General features: G+C 53.2%; 1 protein-coding gene across 1 annotated transcript in view; it reads right to left on the bottom strand.

Annotated features, from left to right (window-relative positions):
* Positions 1-21,692, bottom strand: part of herc1 (HECT and RLD domain containing E3 ubiquitin protein ligase family member 1) — a 57,429-nt gene that overhangs the window by 8,446 nt on the left and 27,291 nt on the right. The window contains 61 exon segments of the mRNA XM_028401058.1: positions 95-231; positions 380-507; positions 585-793; positions 1,064-1,277; positions 1,812-2,079; positions 2,166-2,340; positions 2,424-2,624; positions 2,701-2,753; positions 2,820-3,088; positions 3,358-3,587; positions 3,671-3,792; positions 3,942-4,182; positions 4,254-4,370; positions 4,451-4,617; positions 4,699-4,909; positions 4,989-5,262; positions 5,414-6,047; positions 6,363-6,922; positions 7,032-7,115; positions 7,189-7,428; positions 7,509-7,679; positions 7,757-7,867; positions 7,939-8,045; positions 8,121-8,276; positions 8,389-8,561; positions 8,651-8,888; positions 8,984-9,104; positions 9,181-9,396; positions 9,529-9,800; positions 10,700-10,751; positions 10,827-10,947; positions 11,863-12,115; positions 12,179-12,238; positions 12,438-12,609; positions 12,878-12,998; positions 13,086-13,200; positions 13,281-13,454; positions 13,626-13,746; positions 13,748-13,851; positions 13,924-14,115; positions 14,212-14,344; positions 14,481-14,633; positions 15,251-15,268; positions 15,270-15,473; positions 15,566-15,691; positions 15,836-16,001; positions 16,080-16,214; positions 17,176-17,347; positions 17,590-17,734; positions 18,354-18,503; positions 18,560-18,702; positions 18,791-18,887; positions 19,084-19,116; positions 19,118-19,266; positions 19,269-19,395; positions 20,380-20,575; positions 20,669-20,702; positions 20,705-20,762; positions 21,200-21,507; positions 21,510-21,552; positions 21,555-21,668. Of these exon segments, the coding sequence (XP_028256859.1) occupies positions 95-231; positions 380-507; positions 585-793; positions 1,064-1,277; positions 1,812-2,079; positions 2,166-2,340; positions 2,424-2,624; positions 2,701-2,753; positions 2,820-3,088; positions 3,358-3,587; positions 3,671-3,792; positions 3,942-4,182; positions 4,254-4,370; positions 4,451-4,617; positions 4,699-4,909; positions 4,989-5,262; positions 5,414-6,047; positions 6,363-6,922; positions 7,032-7,115; positions 7,189-7,428; positions 7,509-7,679; positions 7,757-7,867; positions 7,939-8,045; positions 8,121-8,276; positions 8,389-8,561; positions 8,651-8,888; positions 8,984-9,104; positions 9,181-9,396; positions 9,529-9,800; positions 10,700-10,751; positions 10,827-10,947; positions 11,863-12,115; positions 12,179-12,238; positions 12,438-12,609; positions 12,878-12,998; positions 13,086-13,200; positions 13,281-13,454; positions 13,626-13,746; positions 13,748-13,851; positions 13,924-14,115; positions 14,212-14,344; positions 14,481-14,633; positions 15,251-15,268; positions 15,270-15,473; positions 15,566-15,691; positions 15,836-16,001; positions 16,080-16,214; positions 17,176-17,347; positions 17,590-17,734; positions 18,354-18,503; positions 18,560-18,702; positions 18,791-18,887; positions 19,084-19,116; positions 19,118-19,266; positions 19,269-19,395; positions 20,380-20,575; positions 20,669-20,702; positions 20,705-20,762; positions 21,200-21,507; positions 21,510-21,552; positions 21,555-21,668 (10,288 nt within the window).

Below are 21,692 nucleotides of genomic sequence, written 5' to 3'. Positions count from 1 at the left end.
TCATATTTTTTAACCCTTTAACTTTATGTTGCAGGGGCCAATGAGAACACTCTGACTGATCATGTGACGGGAGTTCAAAGAAATATCTGTTTACCGTTGACTTGCCAGATGTTGACCATCTTCTCCATGGCGGAGGCCAGATATTTTCCCGTCACGCTCCATGCGAGTGGGGACAAACATGGATCGCTGGGAGAGCCCAGACCTGACACCCCCTCCTCCGAGGAGCCGTCACTGAGGAGACACAGCGAGTGAACACACACTGATGAGGAAACATTTCTGCCTGATGAACACATGAACATTAGCATTCATGTGAGTGAACCGTGCGTCGAACAGTCACTGTCACTCTGACAGTGACTGCAGCGTCGGAGGGAATCCTTACTCTTTGTTGAAGATGCAGGTCTGCTGCAGGGTGTACTGGCTCTTGGTTACGTTCCACACTCTGACGGTCCCGTCATTACCGCTGGTGGCCAACAGGCCTTTCTTACTGCACCAGCCACAGGTGATGACCTGATGGGGAGAATTCTGTTTAGACAGCATCACAGAGACACGTTTCACTGCCTGTGTTTTGTCAGAGAGCTGCTCACCCTGCTCTGATGGGCCTCCAGTTTAATGAAGGAGCACTTCCGCAGGTCCCCCGCCATGTCGGCGAAGGTCTGCGGCCGGCTGTGGTTGTTGTCGCGGTCGTGAGCGGCCAGCGTGCGGACCAGCTGCTGTGCGGCCCACTGACGGTGCTGTGAGGACAGCCTGGAGGACAGGCAGCAGGCCGCCAGAGCATTGGCCAGCTCCAGAGGGCCTACAGCGGAGGGATTATGGGAAGGATGGGCATACAAATGCGCAATTAGACCTGCTCGACACGGAACACAAAGTGACAAGAACACCAGGTGAGTGAGGGGAACAGCGATGGAAACCAAGCACAGTGAAACAAAACCAGGAGCGAGCACAGTGAACAGAGAGGAGAACTGTGACAGAAGATGAATGAAGACGTCACTGCATGAAGTGCACGAAAAAAAACCCAGCACCAGCAAACCAACCAACACAGAACAGCCGCACTCTGCCTACCAACCTCTTTTCTCCATGTCGGCCTTATCGTAGGCAGGGCGCAGTCTGGCTCCTTTGTCGGCCAGCAGGGCCACCAGCGCCTGAGTCACCACGAAGTTGGGCGAGGTGATGAGCTTGTTCTCCTCGGCGACGCCTCGCAGGAAGCTTGGCAGGAACTTCCTCTGGATGGGGTCATCCACCGTGGTCAGGTTCATGCCCGTCGCTGCAGAGATCAAATTCTGAAAGACAAACCGACACAACGCTCTGACTTCCTGAATGAGGTAAAAGATTTATGCCAGCACAGATCAACAGCAGGTAAACAAACATTTACATGATGCTTTTCTTTACTCGCTGAATATCAACCTGCCAGCATGTGTTTTAATGTGTTTTCTTAAAAAAATAAAATGAGAATTAAAACTTTCAAACTTCTGACTGTCCTTGAATGCATCATGTGTGAAAATCAAACCAAATCTAAGCTTAAATATTTACTTTTCACTTTTACACGCAGCTTTTTGACTACATGCATGAATTAAACATTTAAAATGAAAAAAGTAAAAAACACCCTGTCCTCCTCAGCAACCAGCAGGAAGCCATGATGGAGTCACATGACCAACATTCAGAGAGTCTCTGTCTGACCTGCAGCTTTCTGCAGTTATTCTGCACACTGACTGTGTCACACACTCTGACTGCTCTCTGACTGCAGACATGATGGAGTGTGTGAGTGTGTGTGTGTGTGTGTGTGTGGAGGACTATGCTGCAGTGATGATGAGTACCTGAGTGCAGAGCTGCACCAGCAGTTTGGCAGCGTTGGGGCTGTTGGAGGCCAGGCAGCCCACAGCTGTGCTGAGGTAAGCCAGACAAGAGATGGGTTTGCTGGCCTTGGCGGTCCCACGGGGCCTCTCGGCATGGCCCGAGCCAGCTGTGGGACTGGTGGAGAGACCGGCCCTGCCCGCTGCTGCCAGACACATAAGCCGGACCAGCGTCCTGATGTCGGTCAGGCCGAGAGACTCCAGACCAGCCGCAAGGCTGCAGCTCGATCCGCTGAGGAGGAAGAGAAGGTAGAACTCCAGTGCGATGCACTTTCTAATTTTTGAAGGATTACCGTGAAAGGCGGCAGCAGCCTTTACCTGACAGACAGCAGCGACAGCGCTCTCATCACCATTGTCCTGGCCAGCAGCACCTGAGCTGCAGCCGTCACCCTCCTCAGCGCCATCACCCGGTCGTGAGGGTTCTGCAGAGCGGCGGCCTGCTCGCCGAGCGTCACTCTGCCCGACGAGCTCTTATCCACGGACGTCTGACATCCTGAGTGAGAGGGCACTCTTGGTTCACCCCCAGTGATGAACAGACTCTGACTTCATGTCAATGTGACTTGATCACTTCCTTACCTATCTGCAGCAGAGTCTCCTCCATGCTGTTGGTGGCTGTCACCATGGCAACGGAGGCTCCCAGCGGGTCGCTGTCTGGGAACTGGACGGCCTCGGGGACGATCCTGCGCTCGCTCAGACCCAGTGGGCCGGCCAGGAGCTCAAACTCCTCCTCCCCCGTCAGCTTGTCATCCTCATCAACGTCGAGCATGTCCCAGTCCTCTGCAGGAGGAGACTCAGAGTCACCGAGGGCAGGTCGGCGCTACCATAAACACATCAGATGATCATCCAGTCTTACCTTCATAGACACTGTCCTGCTTTCCCAGGAGGTCAGGAGCTTGTCCCTTGTACCTGAGAACAGAACATCATCAGTACATCAATCGAAAAGATAAAAACACGTGATTTACTGACACACACCTCTCCACGATGGGGACTTTGGCCTTGCTCTTGATGGCCAGGTACTTCTCTCTGCAGCCTCCACACAGCAGGTAGTACGGGTTCCCGCTGCCGCACTCCCCTCCGAACCAGCCGTCCACGTATGAGCCGTTGCTACGGTAACCTTGTCGGTTGGCGCTGCGCCCGCAGCCCGGGTGGCTCTTCTTCATGTGTTGATTGAAGTTAGCCACATTGGCCTCGCACAGCTCGCACACCACCACCTCGTCCCGATCGTCAGACTCACACACGTGCTGCGAGGAAAACACACACACAGGTTAAAAAACAGGAGGGCAGGTGTGTTTCCAACAACAAAGCGATCATGTAGTGTGATCAGTTATGAAGCATGGATCAGTGATCATAATGAGGCAGCAGCTTGTTCCTTTCATGCCAGTCGGAAGCTCTCAGAGGTGAGTTCTGTGGTGTGAGCGTGCACAGGTGTGTTACTGTGAGTGACAGCGATGCAGGTAAAGAGCAGGATGGAGATGGCAGCTCTCGGGCCGTAGCATAAAGTCACACACACCCATGTTGGCCAGTCCAGTACCTCCGGGATCCACATTCCCAGAATGTCAGTGTCGCTGGCGAGGTCCTGGCCAAACATGGCCTCCATGGTCTCCTCATCCAGGTCCATCTCCAGCTCCTCATCCAGGTTGAAGTCATACAGGGCCCCAGGATCCTGCTGTTGCTGCTGGAGCGAGGACGCCTCCCGGCGGGACTGGCTGTGGTGGGCCTGCACTGAGCGGTACAGCCCAGCTGAGGAGAGAGAGGAGAAGATGATCTGAGGCGAGCTGCGGAGAGGAAGAGGAAGCTGGAGATAACAGGAGGGGTATTCTCACCAGCACGGGCCAGCAGGGTGCGAGCAGCCAGGTCGAAGCGTGGTTTCCGTCCGACAGCAGAGCGACCTCTGAGAGGACCACCACTGGAGGCTGCCGCGCTGTCCTGCTCCAGACCGTCAGGACTGCACAGCACACACAAGCACAAACTCACACTCAGGAAATACACGTTTTTTGAGAACAGCACAAACAAACATTCTGACAAGCAGACCAGCCTCAGTCACTTTATGATCTTCATACAAACATGAGCTCAGCGCCAGACTTCCAGCTGTACCTCTCACTGAAGCCCTCCTCCATCTCTGAGGCGTCGGCGCTGGCGATGTCTCCCGGAGAGCACAGGTACGAGCTCCTGTCCACTGACTTGCCCCCGGTGGACGCCATGGCACCGGGACAGGAGGAGTCAGACCCGCTGCCTCTGGTGTGCGGCTCGTCATGCTCGTCGTCCGTACCCGGATGTTCTATCATCCACATGGCAAGCACGGTGATGTTCTGGGCGTCTGCCTCTCCCCGTGCTCCTGGGATAACATGAACACATTCATTTCTGTTGATGCAGACTTATTTAAAGCCAACAGCGGGAGGTACTGACCGGTGGCTTCCAGAGCTTTGGTGATCTGACGCAGGGAGAAGCCCATCTCCAGCAGCGGCACAGCGATGGCGGGTGGAGGGGGAGAGGTGGAGAGTCTGCTGCTGGGGTCTGACAGAGCTGCAGCACATGGAGACGTGAATTAATCAAGGTGTAGGCATGGGTTTAATTCCTGAGCTCTGAGGTGTGCGTATACTTACAGGTACCGGTTCTGTTCTGTGGCCTGGATGGCTGGGAGTCGGGGGAGGTCAGACTCTGCCTGCGGCCGACCTCGTCTGACGGGGACGTGGGCAGAGATGACACCGGAGGCGTCTGAGCGCGGCGTGTGGGGACCAGGGTGGTGGTGGGGTAGCTGGAGAACATTTGCCTGTCACAACACACAGGACGGTTAAAATCATCATCTGCAGGAGCACATAGCCGCTCGCCAACACGAGCCGTCCGCTCTGACCTGAGGAGGCTGAGAGGCATGACGCCCGGAGACTCAGAGGCAGGGACCGTCTCTGTGTCAGTGACGGGTGTGGTGGCGGTGGTGGTGTCCTCCAGCGAGGAGCTCATAAAGGAGGTGGTGCTGGAGGCGGAGGGGCTGGTGGTGACGGGGGTCTGTGCCAGCTGCTCACCCTCTGCGCCCTCCCCCTCTCCTTCCGGCTCACTCCTCACTCCTGAAAAGGAAGAACCGCTGAGTCCACGCCATCCCAAACATTTATCGTCACAGTCCTTACTTCCTGGCTTTTTCCTGACCTGGCTTTGTCTTCCCTCCGCTCGGCTCCTCCAGCAGCCCGTTCACCACCAGCTTGTAGATCATGGCCTGTGCCCTCTCCAGGTCTGCCAGACCCAGCGCACGCTTGATGGGCGAGCGCATCACCGCCCGCTTCACCATGTGACGCATGAGGAACTGCAGAGCAGCGCGCATCTCCACCTCCTCCTGACAGACCGGCGATGTGGGCGCTGTGCTCCCCGCAGCGCTGCTGTTCAGGTCGGCATTGTGGCCACTGGGCACTGCTTCTGGTAACACCTGGATGTCCAGGAGGGAACAGTTCATTCAAAGGGAAGAAGGGACTTTTTAAAGTTCAGGAGATAAAACTCTTAAACTAAAAATCATTAAGTTTGCAAGGAAAAACAATATTTAGGTCTGATACATCTGGTTGCAGATCTCCTGAACGTACCTTTGGGATCAGGAGCAGCTCGGCGTATTTGCTGCAGCTCAGCAAGGCGCTCAGCGTCTTCATGGCTCCCAGGTAGAGGTAGGACAGCTGCACAGCATGGATCTCTGACTGCGTGGGGATGGAGGACAGACCCGGCTCGTGACTGCGGGCGCTGTGCTCGTGGCCTTTCTTTCTGCTCACCTCGGCTGGAGTGTGCGGCGCTGCGGTGAAAAGGTTCTCGCTGCCACCGGCCACAGAGGAGATCTCACTCTCTGATTTGGAGTTGGGTGCCACGTGAGCTTTGACCTCTTCCAGGCTGTGGGACACACGCAACTCAGAGGTGGCGGTGGGCGCAGCTGTTCCGGATGCTGCTCCGGCACTTTCTTTCTGTTCACTACGGTTGTGCCCCTCGCCTTCGGCCTTCTCGTCGCTCCCAGTCGGCTCGTGCCCAGTTGAGGCTGCACTGCGGTGCCTCTTCTCGTGGCGTCGGGCGCTGAGCTTGGCAGCAGTTTCCTCGTGGATGGTGGTGAGGTAGGTGAGGTCCAACAGCAACGAGGCGGTGAGGCCACGAAAGCGTGAAACATCAAAGGGCAGCGGCTCGCAGGGCTCCAGGTTGTAAAGTGGAGTGTCACTAGGCGACCAGAAAGTTGGGAAGCTTTAATAGAAGGGAGTGACAAAGGGAAGGAAACACAAAGTGAGGGAGAGGGCAGGAGAGAAAGAGCACAGCATGCAAGACCAACACAGAGACGCCATGAGTGGGAGTGGGCATGCCACAGTGAGTGAGGGGTTAACGAAGGCCGGGAAGAACACAGCAATCAGAGGGAGGGCCAGAAAGTAAGCGGCTAAAGACACCAGACACGCTCACTCCACGCTTCACACAGAGAGACCCAAACACTCCTCAGCTGGAAAAATAAATCCAGAATCTGTACCATCACCACCTAACAGACACACAGCAAACCTCTCACTGTACCTGATGGTGATCTCAGCCTCGTCCCACTGCACCTTGGCGGAGGTGCTGCCCTCCTTCACCACACCCAGCAGAGTCGCATGCCTCCCGGTCTGTTTATGCACACATCTGCCGCCAACGCGCAGCCCGGCGTCCGCCCCTCCGATGACTGCCAGGACGGGCCACACGTCGGTGCACAGCGTCCTCAGGTGATGCTCCGAGAGCTCGCCCAGCCCATGCTGCCGCCCGTGGCGACCCCGCTCCTCCTCCGTCCTTGCTGCAGTTTCCTGGCTCTCCCTCTGGGCGTCGTGCTCCTCGCGGCTCTGCACCGAGCGGCTCTTTTTTAATCTTTGACCGCCGCTGCCTGAGGAAGAGCTGGCTGAGTCTCTGAAGCACGGCTTGATCTTGTGAAGCCGATCGACCATGGTCTTGTTAATGCGATGGGTCCAGTGGTCTGTGCGGTGTAAGATGCGGATCAGCTGTGTGGTGGCCTCAACCAGCACGGTGGCCATGGGGCTGCAGACTGGATCGCCAGGGAGGAGGTCACGTGGCGTTCCTCTCATCTGCATATCACAGATCTTAACCTGGAATCCAGACAAAGGAACACAACTGCAAACAAATGCTGCAACAAGTACACAAAGAGACATTAACACTGGTTTGACATGTCCTATGAGCTCTGACGTCTTCTCTCACCTTCTCCCCAGGGTTACTGCTGTAGAACATCACACAGGGATACAGCTCTGTGGCATCCACATCCTCAAAGGCTAACTTGGGCTCCTGTGGAATCACATGTCAGAGGTCAGCGAGAGAAAGCGATGCAACAATCAGTGGGTAAAGAAATCCCTCTGACCTCTCCGTTCTTCCCAAAAGAGATGGTCCTGGCCTCCATGTCGAGGACACAAGTGATGAAGTCTCCCTGCGTGAAGCTGCTGAGAGTCAATGTCTGCTCGCCATTGTGGTAGAGGTTTCCACTGTACGCGCGGTACAGCCACATGTCCGACGTGGTGCGGTGGTTGAAGTCGTGCACAGGCCATCGAGAGACGCCGACACATGTGCCTTCGTTACCTCGGTTCTCCTTCACAATGTAAAACTGAGTGGGATAAAACATGAAGGTCATCATAAAAAAACCTCTGAACAAGCTGCCGTCACAGATAAAGACCAAAGCTGTACCTTCCACTGGTAGCATCCAGAGGAGATCCCTGTGGAGGCCAGGCCGTAGCCTTTCCCCCCACTGCCGTGTGTCAGCCCCTGACCGTTTTCCACCACGCAGCACTGAGCCTTCTCCGGGTCAAATGACACCTCCTGAATGGGGAGGTTCTCATCCTCCTCCTCAGCTTCTCCCTGCAGGATGAACATCAGCCACTCAGACAGATAATCTCTCAACGTTTTTTCATGTGTTTGTAGGAGAGGCTGCACACCTGCAGTTTGAGCTCCTGAACCTTCTCTTTGATCTGGATGGAGTGTTTGGCCTGAGCAATGGGAGCTTCCCACATGCAGTCAGACAGCAGGGCGAAGAGCCGCTCGACCACCTGCAGGACAGAAAGATCCATCAGCTGACTGACCGACAACAGACTCCTGTTGGAGACTAACTCAGAGGTACCTGCGTCATCTGGTCGTCCTCCATGTTGGCCTCACAGGCAGGCAGGACAGCCTCCAGAACGTGCAGAGCGAGAAGACGGGTCCTCAAGTTCCCCACCAGAGGGACCCCTGGATTTACAGAGTTAACGTCTTAATTTGATCAAACTTTAAACTTTACCGGTCGTTTCAATCGGTGATTTGTACCTGAGCAGCACTTCTGAGCAGCAATGTTAAGCAGCACCTCAGTCCATTTAGGGGATGCCATCTTAGACTGGATAGCCTTGGAAGACACCACCCGCCTGAGAAAGACCAGGAAGTCTCCGAGGTGCAGCTCGGCTGTGTGCTGCTTACGGATCAGAGCTGAAGATCAACAACAGAAACAAAAGTTAAATTAGATGACAAGACAAGTCTTCACATGATTCCCGTTCATATTCCTGGAAAACTTTAGTGAAGAGACACGTTTCATGATCACCTCTGAAGTCCTTCTTCTCAGAGTCTGCACCGTCCTCATGTTTGGCATCTTCTGGGTCTTTTCCAGCAGAGAGGAGGCTGACTCCCGCCTGAGACAGCAGGTTCTTCAGCTGACTGCACAGCAGATCCAGCAGCGACTGGACCACCTTTGGACTCAGCTTGTCGGCATAAGTCCTACAATCCACAGATGGACAAATTGCAACCTTTCCTCTGCAACGGTTCAATTCTATAAAGCAGTTTGAAGCCTTTGAAATAAGTCTCACCCGGTGCTGATGGCCAGGATCTGCAGCAGGCGCGTGGACGCCACCTTCAGTGCTGTGCTGAGCTGGGACACTCCAGGTTTCTGCAGAAGCTGGAGGGGCTGGCCCAGCATGGTCTCTGTGCCGCACAGCTGGGACAGAACGTTCAGCAGGCCGCTGGAGATGGCCAGGGAGACGTCCACCGGCTGGTAGCGAACACTCAGAGCAAACACGGTCACCAGCAGGAGGCGCTGCTGAGCTTCTGTGTCAGCAGAAAAAGAAAGTGAGCGTCTATTCTCATGTGTGAGGAGCTCTCAGTGCGGCCCAGGGCGGTGAGGCATGCCGTGTCGGGGTTACCTATGTGATGCTTGTTGGCCTGCAGCGCTCTCTCCAGAGTGACAGACAGCTGCTGATAGATCTTATGGACAGCAGTCTGGATTTCCATCTGGAGGCTCCTCTTTGCTGCTTTCACACCATCCTGCAAAAAAAAAAACACATCACATTCATTCAAAATAAACACAGAAGCACCCCTCATCGAGTGACCCGCTTCGTACCTGGTAGTGATGAAGCTGCACGCTCTCCCTCTTCAGCCCACCAGTGCCGACAGTGCCGAGGCCGAAGCAGCCAGCAAGGAACTGCAGCCTGACCGAGGTAAGCAGGGAGGATGACTGGAAGGCGCTGCTGGATCGATCTGCGCTGCCCGGCTGGCTGCCCTTCTCCTCCATACCGGAGATCAACACCACGATCTGATGGAGGGCCTCCAAACGCAGCTGCAGACGCAATTCCAGCAGACAGAGGAGATGATTAGGAAGGTAATGTCCGAAATATTAAACGTCTTCCTTCACTTCATCCTCAGGTTCTGAGATGGTTTAATGGTCGTGTAAACCCTGGCGTGCCCTCACCTCCGCTCTGCTCTGCTGCTGCTCCATGGCCAGGATGATCGCCTGCGGGCTGGTGGACATGCTTTCCTCTGGCTCCTTGAAGGCAGGAGCAAGGCCCACATCGCCACTGATGAAGCTGACCATGTTGTCGATGAGAGCGTGGACGCCGAGCGAGCGGCTCAGGTCCAGGTCCGACTCCTCGTATGAATGAGCCGAACTGTAGCTGCGCTGGTGACTCAGTTTGGCCCGGAACCAGGATTCAGCCAGGGAGTCGGGCGAGCTGTGGAGCAGGCCTGAAGAAGAGGAGGAGGAGGAGGAGAGCCTTTCAGATGTAAACATACACAGAAGAAGTCTTTGGATGGATGGACCATGTAGTCTTTAACCCTCAGAACCCTAAAACCTGCTGACAGATTCTCTTGTCTATGACGCCGTTTATCAGATAGAGACTGTAAACACATGTTTAAATTTCTGATGGTCCTCGAATGCATCATGTGTGATGAAAAACTTTATCAAATAAAAACTTCAAATGCAAAAAACAAACACTGTCCTCCTCAGCACCCAGCAGGAAGCCATGATGGAGTCACATGTGAGCAGCAGTCACATGACCAACACTCAGAGAGTCACTGTCTGAATACCTGAGTGATTCTGCACACACACACACACACACTCTGACTGCTCTCTGACTGCAGACAGGATGGAGCTGAAGGAAACAAACACAGAGACTGCTTGGGGTTCTGAGGGTTAAGAGTTCACCAGATGCTGATTCTACATGCAGGCTCGGGCCTTCAGCCAGTATGACTCTGCCTCTAACAGACTGCAGCTGAAGAGCAGAATGAGAACGTCTGAGTCCAAATCAAGCCAGGACCGGAACCGCTCAGCATGACGGGAGCAAGCAGAGGAATGCACTGCTGTTTGTTCCTGATCCCTCATGTATTCAAGAACCCCACCATGAGAGATGAGTGGGGTGGGGGGAGTCAGGGGGAGTCATGGAGGAATGAGGTAACACAGGAAGAAACATGCCATCGTTTACTTGCTTGGAGCTCCTCTTGTGTTTGGGGCTCAACTGCCCCAAAAGAAGCAAATAAACTATCCACAGAGCGACCGAGAGACAGAGAGACAAGAGTAACGCATGAAGGACGACAACCAAACACAACATCCTGTCACTGTGCCACCAGCTCGCTCTGACCCTCACCTCGCTTCTTATGGGAGAACGCCAGGTCCAGGTCCACGTTCCTCCGTCCACTCTGAAAGGCCAAACACAGACATGTAGCTCTGCAGAGCAAGTAGAATCTGTCTGTCTGTGTGTCTGTGTGTTTTACCAAAGTGTACCCCTCCTCGTCTGATTCTGGCTGGGAGAGGTCCGACTCACTCCTGGACTTCATCAGTCTGTAGCTCGGACTGCTCTGGACCGAGCGACTCTCTGCGCTCAGACTCTCACTCCTGCACACACAAAGAGAAGTGATCAATCATCAACACAGCAGAAAAAGTCTCTGATGTTTCATCCAAACACCTCATTCTACATATTTTCTGTATTCTGGTTCTATGCCATCGTTCATTTCTTGCCTGCAACAGAAGAGAATCTCCCTCAGGGTTAAATCCTGATGCTGATTTCTCAGGTAAGAACCCAGTGTGCAGACTTTATGCTGCAGCCAACAATGGGCCCACAGTGACTTAACATGACACAGAAACAGTCTGGTGTTCAGAGGGTTAAAGCAGAACCATAACCTGCCACAGGTTTATAACAGAGTGCTCCAGGCTAAGGTTAAGAATTCAGAGCAGTGTCAGCAAAAACACACCTGTACCTGCAGCCTGAGGACCGTGGAAGCACTTCATGTAGGAAAAGCTACTACACAAACTACAGCAACTAAATACTCATTTATGGTTTCATTCTGACTCAAATACTGAACTCATTAAACTGACTTTATCTGTATTTTAACTTTAAAAAGCAGAAAACAACACATGTGATCTCAGCTAACAAGGATTCAATCAGCCAACAAGTCGTCAGCAGAAAACCAGGACAGGGCTGCTGCAGCTCGTCACTCTGTGTTGTTATTCTTGAAGCTGCTGCATTGGCTGCTAACAGGCTACGTCTCACTACATGTAAATATTTATTGTGAGGCAAAGCTTGAACTCCAGGAGCAGAGGGCACCAGCGGCTCTTTTCGCACTGCTCCTATCTTACTAACCACAGCTGTAGGCTGTAGGTTGTTTCTTTAAGGTCCGCACACAGCCCGTCTGAACACTCGTTTGTTATTTATTCACAGGATAACACGTCAGGCTAAACTGAGCGATGCACTACTCATCAGTTTAGGCACAGACATGAGTTGTGAGTCAGCACAACTCCACCTGCTCTGACCTGGTCATGAAGCTCAGACACTCCTGTGTTCCTGTGGCAGACTGGGTCTGGCCCTCCTCCTGGTTCTGTTTGGTCATCTCGCCCAGCACCGGGCTCACTCCAAGCAGCAGCAGGGCACAGCGGTGGATCACAGAGTTACAGGCTGCGGTGTACAGGTCCTGACCCTCGGGCAGACCCGTACTGCCCCTCCTCCCCTCCTGAGACAGAATGGCGTCCTCCTCTCCTCCTCCTCCTCCTCCTCCTCCTCCTCCTCCTCCTCCTCCTCCTCCTCCTCCAACGCTCCTGGAGACAGAGCCCAGGCCTGTGCTGCTGCTGCCCCGCTCTCGGTCCCGACTACGAGCCACATCCCGCGCTGACAGGAAACATTGAAAGATTTCTTTTGTGCCACGCACACACACAAATAAAACACACACACACACACACGATGCAGGTTAGTGGATGAGCAGAAGCCACAACAGCTTGTCAGGGTTATGACAGCACACTTACAGCTGCTGTAACACAACTTCCTGCCTGGATATTTGTGTATTTAAATATATCACAACACTGCAGAACTTCCTGAGTATCTGTGCACTCACTCCCAGCTGTCATCACTTCGTGCTCCCTGTCCTCCTCTTCGTCGTCCTGGTCTTGGTGACCCTCCTCTCTCTCGCGGTCAGCTCGCTCCTCAAGCTCCGCCTCCTCGTCAATAGTGCGCGTGAAGGAGTGTTCCTGAGGGTCCATGTCCAGAGAGTCCTGGTTGTCTGAGATCTGCCCACATGATATTCATGAGTACCATCATAACTCTGAGAGGACAGACTGAGGCGGTCTCTGTCATATCTTGAGTGTTGGACACTGCCTGTATTCTTAATGGAAGTTTTCTTACTTCCAGAAAATAAACAGGATATTTAAGGGCAGGAACTTTCCCTACAGCTCCACCAACCATCTCAAAGAGTTTCATTTTGATCAGACTGCAGAACCCGACAACAACTTAGGAGAACAGTTTGAGTCATTTAGTGTGTCAGTTTGTTCCGCTCACCCTCCTCTCCCGTGAAGAAGACCTGGTCTGGATGAAGTCCATGTTCTTACACGCCAGCAGGCGGTTTCGTACTTTATAAACACTGCGATAAACTTCTGCCAGCGACTTGGATGGCTGGTACCTGGTTAGAAAACACACAGCATGTTAAGTGTAATTTAGCCTGACACTACACAACAACCTGTTTTTCATACGCATGGTGTGACGTTACCTCCCCTCTCCACAGGCCGGGCCCACCAGCCCCGTGTGCTTCAGTAAGGCCGCCAACACAAACCTGGACACAGTGTCCAACAGGGACTCATTACTGAGAGACGCATTGTCCCAGTCTGCAACAGAGCACAGAGAATACTCAGTGCACGGCACACTTAAGGGTTAATGTTCATTAAAGCTGCAGTACAGGTCAGACCTTTGCTGATGGCGTAGTCCTGCATGTTGATCCAGAGGCTGTTGGCTGGTTCTTTAGAGGAGCCTAGAGCCAAATCCACCAGCATGCTCAGATCAGGAACCAGCGTGCAGTCAAAGGGCTTTTGCTCCTCATTACCCGACAAAGCCGCCTCCAACAAGGAGCTGATGCAGGCGTCTGCGGGGGAGGAGTGACAAATCAGTCATGAAACAGTCTCTAACCCACAGAACCATCACGAACAGTTCCATCAAACAGTTCCTCCAGTGAACAGCCTGGGGAGGCCTGGGCCCCCTCTCAGCAGAAGGGACGTCACAGCTTTGTTAGCAGGTGTCTCTGTGCTGTGTGTACCTAGCTGTGGGATGTCCATCTCCAGGCCGTTGCTGAACAGCGGCGTTTTGAGCCAGTAAGCTGTGTCCTGCTCCTCCAGCGAGGTCGCCGCTCCCTGCAGCATCCCGCCCAGGCAGCGGCCCGACCAGCAGAGCCACGGTCCTCTCCAGGTCCACGAGCCACACCCAGGACAGGGCGGGCTGCGGCAGCGACATTCCCGAGGCGGGTTCAGCAAAGTCGGACGTACCTAGAACGTTAGACAAGTTAGCTTCGGCTTCAGGAGCTCTGGATGAAAACAAAGTTTAACTGCTGTGCTCACCGTGAAGAGGCCACTGCAGCTCCTGGTCCTCCAGAGGAGAGGCAGCAGGAAGCAGGCGATTAAGGCGGTCCAGAGGCGGCAGCAGGTCCAGCAGGTGGTTCAGCAGAGGCCTCGCCACCGACACCGGGAGCAGCAGCAGGGAGTTGATTATCTGACAGAGCATGCTGCCTGCTGCTGACACATAGATCACTTCTGGAGAGGACAGGAGACGGATAGAAGTGATTTTTGGTCTGGACTCAGCAGTAAAACAGTGTCAAGTGAGCTGCACTCAGAGGTTCAGTGACTCACCTTGCAGCTTCTCTCGTATGCTGCCGTTCCAGGAGCTCTCTTTGATCAGGGTGGCGGAGCGAGAGAAGATATCTGTGGCATGAGGCAGCAGCAGCTGCAGGTGTTTGTGCAGCAGAGCCACGCTGCTGGAGTTCTGCAGACAAACATGGAAGATCACAATGTGTTCATCTATTCATCATCAGCATGAATCAAATCAAAATCAGCTTGAAGACAAAGACCTGCTTCATAAAAGTAAACAATCATTGAAGTGAGCGCTGTGTGCAGAGTACCTCAGTGACAGCGTTGATGTGGCAGTATGCTAGCAGCTGCTTCTGCAGGGAGCAGAGCAGCTGGTGCAGGTGAGCCGGCTGGCTGCTGTCGGAGGAGGACATTCCCTGCTGCAGCTTATCGCTGTTCTTCTCCAGCTCCCCGAACGCCTGATCCTGTACAGCACACACACGCACAGATGTTAGTTTATTAGCCTAAATGTTCAGAAGGAATGGGACTAACTTCACTCTCACCACAGATGTTTATATCAGCTTACATCCACTGTTGTTGGCAGTACTACAGTGCAGCATGGAGTAGTGTTGCACAGAAGCAAGAAGCACTCTGCTCTATTCCTGCATGTTAGATTTCACCCAAACAATCACTGGCTTTGTTCTTCATCAAACTCAGATTCCTTCATTGGTGTTTAATCAAAACGCTAACAGCTGATGTCAGAGGCAGTGACTGCAGAAAGCCCTGCAGTCTGAGCATCCTTCATCGTCCATGCCTGCAGAATGCCGCTCACTCACAGCCTGTGTGTTTGTGTTACAATCAATAAAAAGCTGAGGCAGAGGAACGGGTCTGCTGTGCCAGGAAAGAAGGCAGCAGGTGATCATAACAAAGGATTAAATGTGACTCATGCTCTGCCTGCAGCTCTGACAGGAGGCGCTGCTGATGACTTCCTCCCTCAGCAAGGTCTATTCTGAACGCATCATACTGAGAAACGCTAACATGTGACTGATTAGCCACACGGCACAATCAATAAGAGAAAGCCCTGTAACCATCATCCACTCACGGTGTAAAAGCCCAGGTTTCCTGAGCAGCGTCTTCATCAGGATTTCGGCCAGGTGCGTGTCGGGGTGGCCGGTTGTGGCGCCATAGGTGGGGTCAGGGGATGATGTGAAGGCAGGGCCAGAGGGCAGCACCTCAGGGCCGTCGGTGGGAGAGCTGTAGCCGAGGAGAGAGGCCACGTGGGTGTGGTCCTGCAGGCTGGTCAGGATGATGTCCAACTGCATCCGCTGCGACGCCAAGAAACACACACACATCAATAACAAGACATTCAGAGGGGGGGCAGACTTGAGAGAATAAAACTATATAGAAATGAGGTCACCTGTCCTTTGGAGAGACTCTCCCATCTATCAGGGCCCTGAGGCAGCAAAGAGTGAAGGAGCTCCATCCTCTCCCTCAGCGGAGGCAGCAGCATGGTTGCCCCCACCGACAGAGTCTCGATCACCGCCTGATGGGACACACACCAACATATTTTCACTTTCATGTGTTAACAGATTCATAAATGCTCATAAAAGAAATAAAGAAAGGTGCTTCCTGTCTCGGTCTGTCTCCATCTGACCAGTTTCCACATGATCTAAAGTGCCTCTCTTACCTCCTGAATCTCATCCGGCACAGAGGAGTCCATCAGTCTGAAGAGCAGGTTCCTCAGAGGCCTGGCCTGCCGGCCCAGAATACTTGTGGCCACGCCCCCAGCCAAGGCCAGCGCGAGATGGTTGGACAGAAGCCGAAGGCACAGCTTGAGGAAGTTATGATGTTCCCTGCACACACAGACGCCTTTAGTTACAGACTTTGTTCTAATGCTGTGTACATTATTTAATGACTTCAGGAGGACCGACCTGGACGAAGGGAAGGGAAGAGGAGGAACCTCACTGTTGATGCCATCACAGTAACGCTCAAGGAACGAGCGCAAGTGAGAGAAGGTGCTTTCCTCCAAGTCGACACAGTACGGACGATGCCAGGCCACCACCTGCCTGCAGATGGAGAGGTTCACTGATGAGGTAAACGGAGGGACCGACCAATCAAAGACTTTAGGTCACATCTACAGAAACATTTTAACAAGCAGGAATGGAACGGTCACTGCCTTAGCTGCAGCAGCAGCAGCAGAACCAGACCAAATTCCAGCCTCATCAGGCGTCATGTGCCCTGCAGCCTCCAGGAAAGACTGAGGCTGGCCTGGCTGCCCCTGAACAAGTGTTGGACACTGAGTTTGTCTTGGTTTGTCATCTACAGAGCAACGATCTGTGGACAGAGGACCCAGAGGCTGGAGCTGCGGTGGTTCCTCTTCCTGTCACAACGTGACGAGAGAAACGTCGGCAGGAAACAGTCTCTGCCTTGTTAGCATAATTAGCAGCTCACAAACAAACATCGACCTGCCTGGGAACCGTCAAACTTTATTAACAAATGTCAACAGACAGCGTAGCTGGGAGGAGTGTGTGGGATTTACACCATGAATAAAACAGTGTTTCTGGAGTGGCACCGTTCTTGCTCAGTGTACGGGTGACAGCGGCTGAGTGTTCTCCTCTTCAGCTGCTCCTGGAGGATTGTGGGTGCAGATTCTTTACAGCCTTTGAACAGTTTTGAAATGATCAATAAAAGCCGGATCAGGCGCTCTCCTCTCTGCACTGTGACGTCAGAAGGAAGATTAGATTAAAGCTTGTTTTTCCTTCCCCTCTTTGGGGAGAGGAAGAAACGTTGGTCTGGTCTAATCAATGTTCTACCCTTCATAGTTTGAGAAACACATGAAGACAACCCAGTGGATAAATTCAGTCCCTCTCCACTCTGAATCACCATGTCAGCCTGTGTTCTCCCTGCTGCCCTTTGACCTCCGTCACACAGTCTGAGCTCAGAGCTGTTATGTCATCGCCCTCCCTCCCGCCCTCCTTTAGGGCCTGTACCTGCTACCTGTGCGGGTTCAGTGCTGCGGACACTAACCTGTCTCTGGGCAGAGCTGTCCAGGCCAGGCTGTGGGAGGTGCCAGCTGAGATCTGCTGAATGGCGACTCCGTCCAGACCAACCACTTTCTTGGGTTTGGTGATGGGTCCGGTGGAGTTCCCCTGCCCGCACTGGCCCATTGAATTGTTGCCCCACGCGTACACTTCATTGTCTGCAAGGTCAACATGTACAAATTCTCATTAAACCGAGTAAATAAACTGAAACATGACCTCAGAAAGTTAAGCATTAGCCTAAACCAATTTGATCTATGTATTTGCTGTTACATCACCACGTTGCGACAGTCCTCAGCAAACAGACTGTGTCAGAGTAACATCGAGCGGACAGGACTCACAGCACTGCAGCACTGATCCAGGCCGCTGTTAACCATCTACAGACATGAACGGAGAGGCCTACCGTGAGACAGGGCCAGGCAGTGGCTGTCCCCGATGGAGATGTCCACCACCCTGGTGGTAGCCAGCTCCTCAATTAGTTTGGGCCTGAGTGCCGTGGCCTCAGAGGAGCCACATCCCAGGCAGGCGCCGCAGCCCCACGCATACACCTGGAGACACCGTGAAACAGTTCAGACCCACGTCAGACAGGTGAGACAGAACACAGCCTGAGCTCAGAACACATCACTCAGCAGTCAGCAGGAACACGACATGTTGGTGAATTTCAATCAGCAATAACCGATAGATTCAGAGAGGTCCGGGTGACTGCACGAGGCAGCCATGAGAGAGCAGCACTAAAAAAATGATTCGATTAATTCTTTGGATTAACTTTATTAACAAATGTCAACAGACAGCGTAGCTGGGAGGAGTGTGTGGGATCAGACACCATGAATAAAACAGTGTTTCTGGAGTGGCACCGTTCTTGCTCAGTGTACGGGTGACAGCGGCTGAGTGTTCCCCTCTTCAGCTGCTCCTGGAGGATTGTGGGTGCAGATTCTTTACAGCCTTTGAACAGTTTTGAAATGATCAATAAAAGCCGGATCAGGCGCTCTCCTCTCTGCACTGTGACGTCAGAAGGAAGATTAGATTAAAGCTTGTTTTTCCTTCCCTCTTTGGGGAGAGGAAGAAACGTTGGTCTGGTCTAATCAATGTTCTACCCTTCATAGTTTGAGTAAAGAGTCGACACTGTCAGCGGTAAGCCTTTCTCTGTGCAGGTAAATCCTGTCCTACCTGTCCCGTGGAGGTTAAGGCGAGAGACGACTGGCTTCCTGCGCACACCTTCCTGATGAACATCCCCTGCAGGGCCTCCACCACTTTGGGCTTGTAGACCCGGTTAGTATCCCCGTGGCCTAGTTTCCCTGCACAGGAACACACTCACATCTCAGTCCGACACTCAGACGGATGGGTAACATTTAAAAACGTGAAGGACGTCTCACCATTGTCCCTCCTCCAAAGGACCACACGGTGCGCCCGTCCTTGGACAGAGCAATAGTGTGGGAGCTTCCACACGACACCTCTCCGACATTACTGATGTCTTTTACTAGAGTGGGAATGTTCCTGCTGTTGCTGTCCCCGTGACCTGCATTCACACACAGCCACATGGTTTATATGAGGACGGACGAGCTCCACACCACGCCTCAGAAACATCAGAGAGTTCTGCGACGTACCTAATCTTCCAAAGTCTCCTTCACCCCACGTGTACAGCTCTCCATCCTCGCTGACCGCAGCGCTGTGTCTGTAGCCGGCAGACACACACACCACCACCTGACACACACACACATTATTATGATGCCAGCAGACACAGAAAACATCATTTCTTCATTCAGGAGTGAAGGGACAGAAAGGAGCCGACATCACATTTATCACTGCTACCTGCCAGCAGTGATTCACCCAGTGCAGCTGGAATGTACAGCAGACATTAAAATACCGTGTGTGGGGTGGAACGGGGGTGAAACCCTACCTTCCCTTGCAGTGGCCCCTGGATAAGTTTAGGGGTATTTCTGTGTTGAGCTGTTCCCGTGACCCAGTTTGCCATAATCACCGTCACCCCAGCTGAACACCTCACCCTCCGTCGTGAAGGCCAGCGTGTGGCCGTCGGACCCTTTGGACGACGACACCTTCTTTATGGCACGGTGGGGTTCAAGGTCAGCTTCTTCAGGGTCGATTGGTTGTTGGAGTCCCCGAGGCCCAGGCGGCCGTAGCTTCCCTTCCCGCAGGCTCTGACGGAGCCGTCCGAGGAAATCACAAATGTGCAATATTGACCCGCCTCAATCTGCAGAGGAAGCAGGAGAAGATGAGTCAGTTACCCTGCTGTTACTGAGAGAACCATTCCATGAGACATCACAACAGACCCCATCACCACCACATTACCCAGGAAGACCTTTAAGGAGCTAACTGTAAGACGGTGTTTATGGCTTATTAATACCAACATGGCAAACTATAGCTAACAGGAGAGGTAGTCTATAAACACAGCAACACAGAAAGAAGACCTCCACATGTCTGCTGCAGCATTCTAACCAGCTGGCCATACGTAATGCAACTTTGAGCCACTAGGTGGTGTCTACTCCAGAAGCCTCCAGCAGCAGCCTGTGTGATGGTCTGCTGCATCAGCTCCGTGCTCTCTGCTGGATCAGGGACCAGGCTTCTAGTCCTCCACCTGCCTGATGTCTCAGTGTGAGGAAGAGGAGGCTCCGTGCTCGCTCTGATGTCTCCTCCCTTGAATAAATGTCTCCTGTCCGGACTCGGCGGTGGGGAGTTCAGAGACAGCTTGCGTCTTTGTCCTCACAGAGACGTGGCTCAGAGGACAGAGTTCTGGACGCCTCCGTCCAGCTGGACCGGCTGGTTCGGTGCTGACAGACGTGCAGCTCTGTGCGGTGAGGCTCGCCGTGGCGGGCTGCTGTGTTTACATCAGCTCAGCTTCTACTTTCCTGCTGCTGCCTGGTGGAGCAGAGGCTCCACTCCACAGACCGGCTTCATGGACTATGACATGCTAAAGGTTCCTCACTTGCTCCTAGACTGATTTAATCACACTCGAGTGACCAATTGGTGGGAAGTAAAGCACAGCAGAAAGAATGGCGCCCCTTTCAGGCCAAAGGAAGTGCCACTTTTTAGGTCACTGAAAGTTTAGTTCATTATCACAGACCCACAGCGTACGTCCCCTGGACATGCTGACACTAAAGTGCAAGGACACAGACACACACATCTCATCACGGAGGACTGTTTCCTTCTTAAAGTCACACATTTGTTTCTGTCTCACCGTCTGTGCGTCAGCGAAGCTGGCAGCCAGTTTGGGCTGCAGGATCTTCTCCTGCGTTCCCTCCACCAGCTGGTGGCTGCTGTTACTGCCCCACACATACACCTCACAGGTCTCAGACACCACGGGCGCCTCGCCGGTCTGAATGCTGTCCGGACTGACACAGGTGCGAGAGTAGTCTGACGCCATCCGACACACTGGACAAAAAAGACGTGGTTAAATTAAGTATCATCGGGTTTAAAAGGGTTAATTGGTCCAGCATAATGAAACATGAAGTCCGGTGGGCCTTACCTCTTCAAACAGACAGAGTGCCGCCTCATATAGGAGCACAGGCCATCAGAGGTCCGTGTGGGCTCCCGCCACTGGCTGCGGTCTGCAGAGGAGCCCTGAGACAGTTCAACAACACAGGTCAGTGCTGAGACCACAAACCTACGATATACTGCATGTTTCAACATCACTGATGAGCTAACATGTTAACCCTCTGCACCCACAGGGGTTTTAACACCTCAGGGTTCACCGCACCTCTACGGAAACGAGAAGAAAGACTGAAAAGACTGATAATATTACAAATATAAATAAACTGAAGTTAATTTGTACATTTTTCTTACCAATAGTGGAAAAACGAGAGCCCCCCCATGCTTCATATTTAATATTGCATAAGCCTACATAACTCATCTCACATCATCTGCAGATCAGCCAGATGCTCACTGAGTTCTTTGTCATGTGTCATGTTGTTAATGGGAGCTTCTAATTCAGAATCAGACTTTATTAATCCCAGGGGGAACTGCTCATTACATCACACACCACAGCATGGTTAACTCACCAGGGAGCGTCTCATCTGCATGAGGATGTTCATGAAACAGTCGTATCCGATGAGGCCCTCCTGGGTCTTCTTGTTCGGCTCCATAGTACTGACCACAGCTGATGCAGCCAGCGCCATCTCGATCCACTCCAGCAGGTAGCGCAGGGAGCCTCTCTGTGAGGCCAGCCCTAACAGGAGCTCCGAGGCCAGCCGCCGCCCTAAAGTATCTGCCCCCGAGTTGGGCATGGTGACTCCCTTCAGGAACGTGGTGACCTGAGCCAGACAGTCCAGGCCCATTGGTGGGATCTTGCTCTCATTGGCCAGAGAGAGGGCGGCAGGGAACTAACCACGTCGATGGCTGTTGTGAATGACGTCAATTACACAAGTTGATGTTGCCACCCGGACCTCCACCCGAGCCGGGCGGCGGGGGCATCATCCAGCTCTGGCGTAGCAGAGCAAAAAGAAGGCTGAGGCCGGTGCGGACACCCATCTCGATGAGAGCGTCGGTACTGGA

The sequence above is a fragment of the Parambassis ranga genome, chromosome 3, assembly GCF_900634625.1.
Source record: "Parambassis ranga chromosome 3, fParRan2.1, whole genome shotgun sequence".
Classification (NCBI taxonomy): domain Eukaryota; kingdom Metazoa; phylum Chordata; class Actinopteri; family Ambassidae; genus Parambassis; species Parambassis ranga.
The sequence above is the reverse complement of the archived record's forward strand: the minus strand, read 5'-3'. Positions and strand labels throughout refer to the sequence as shown.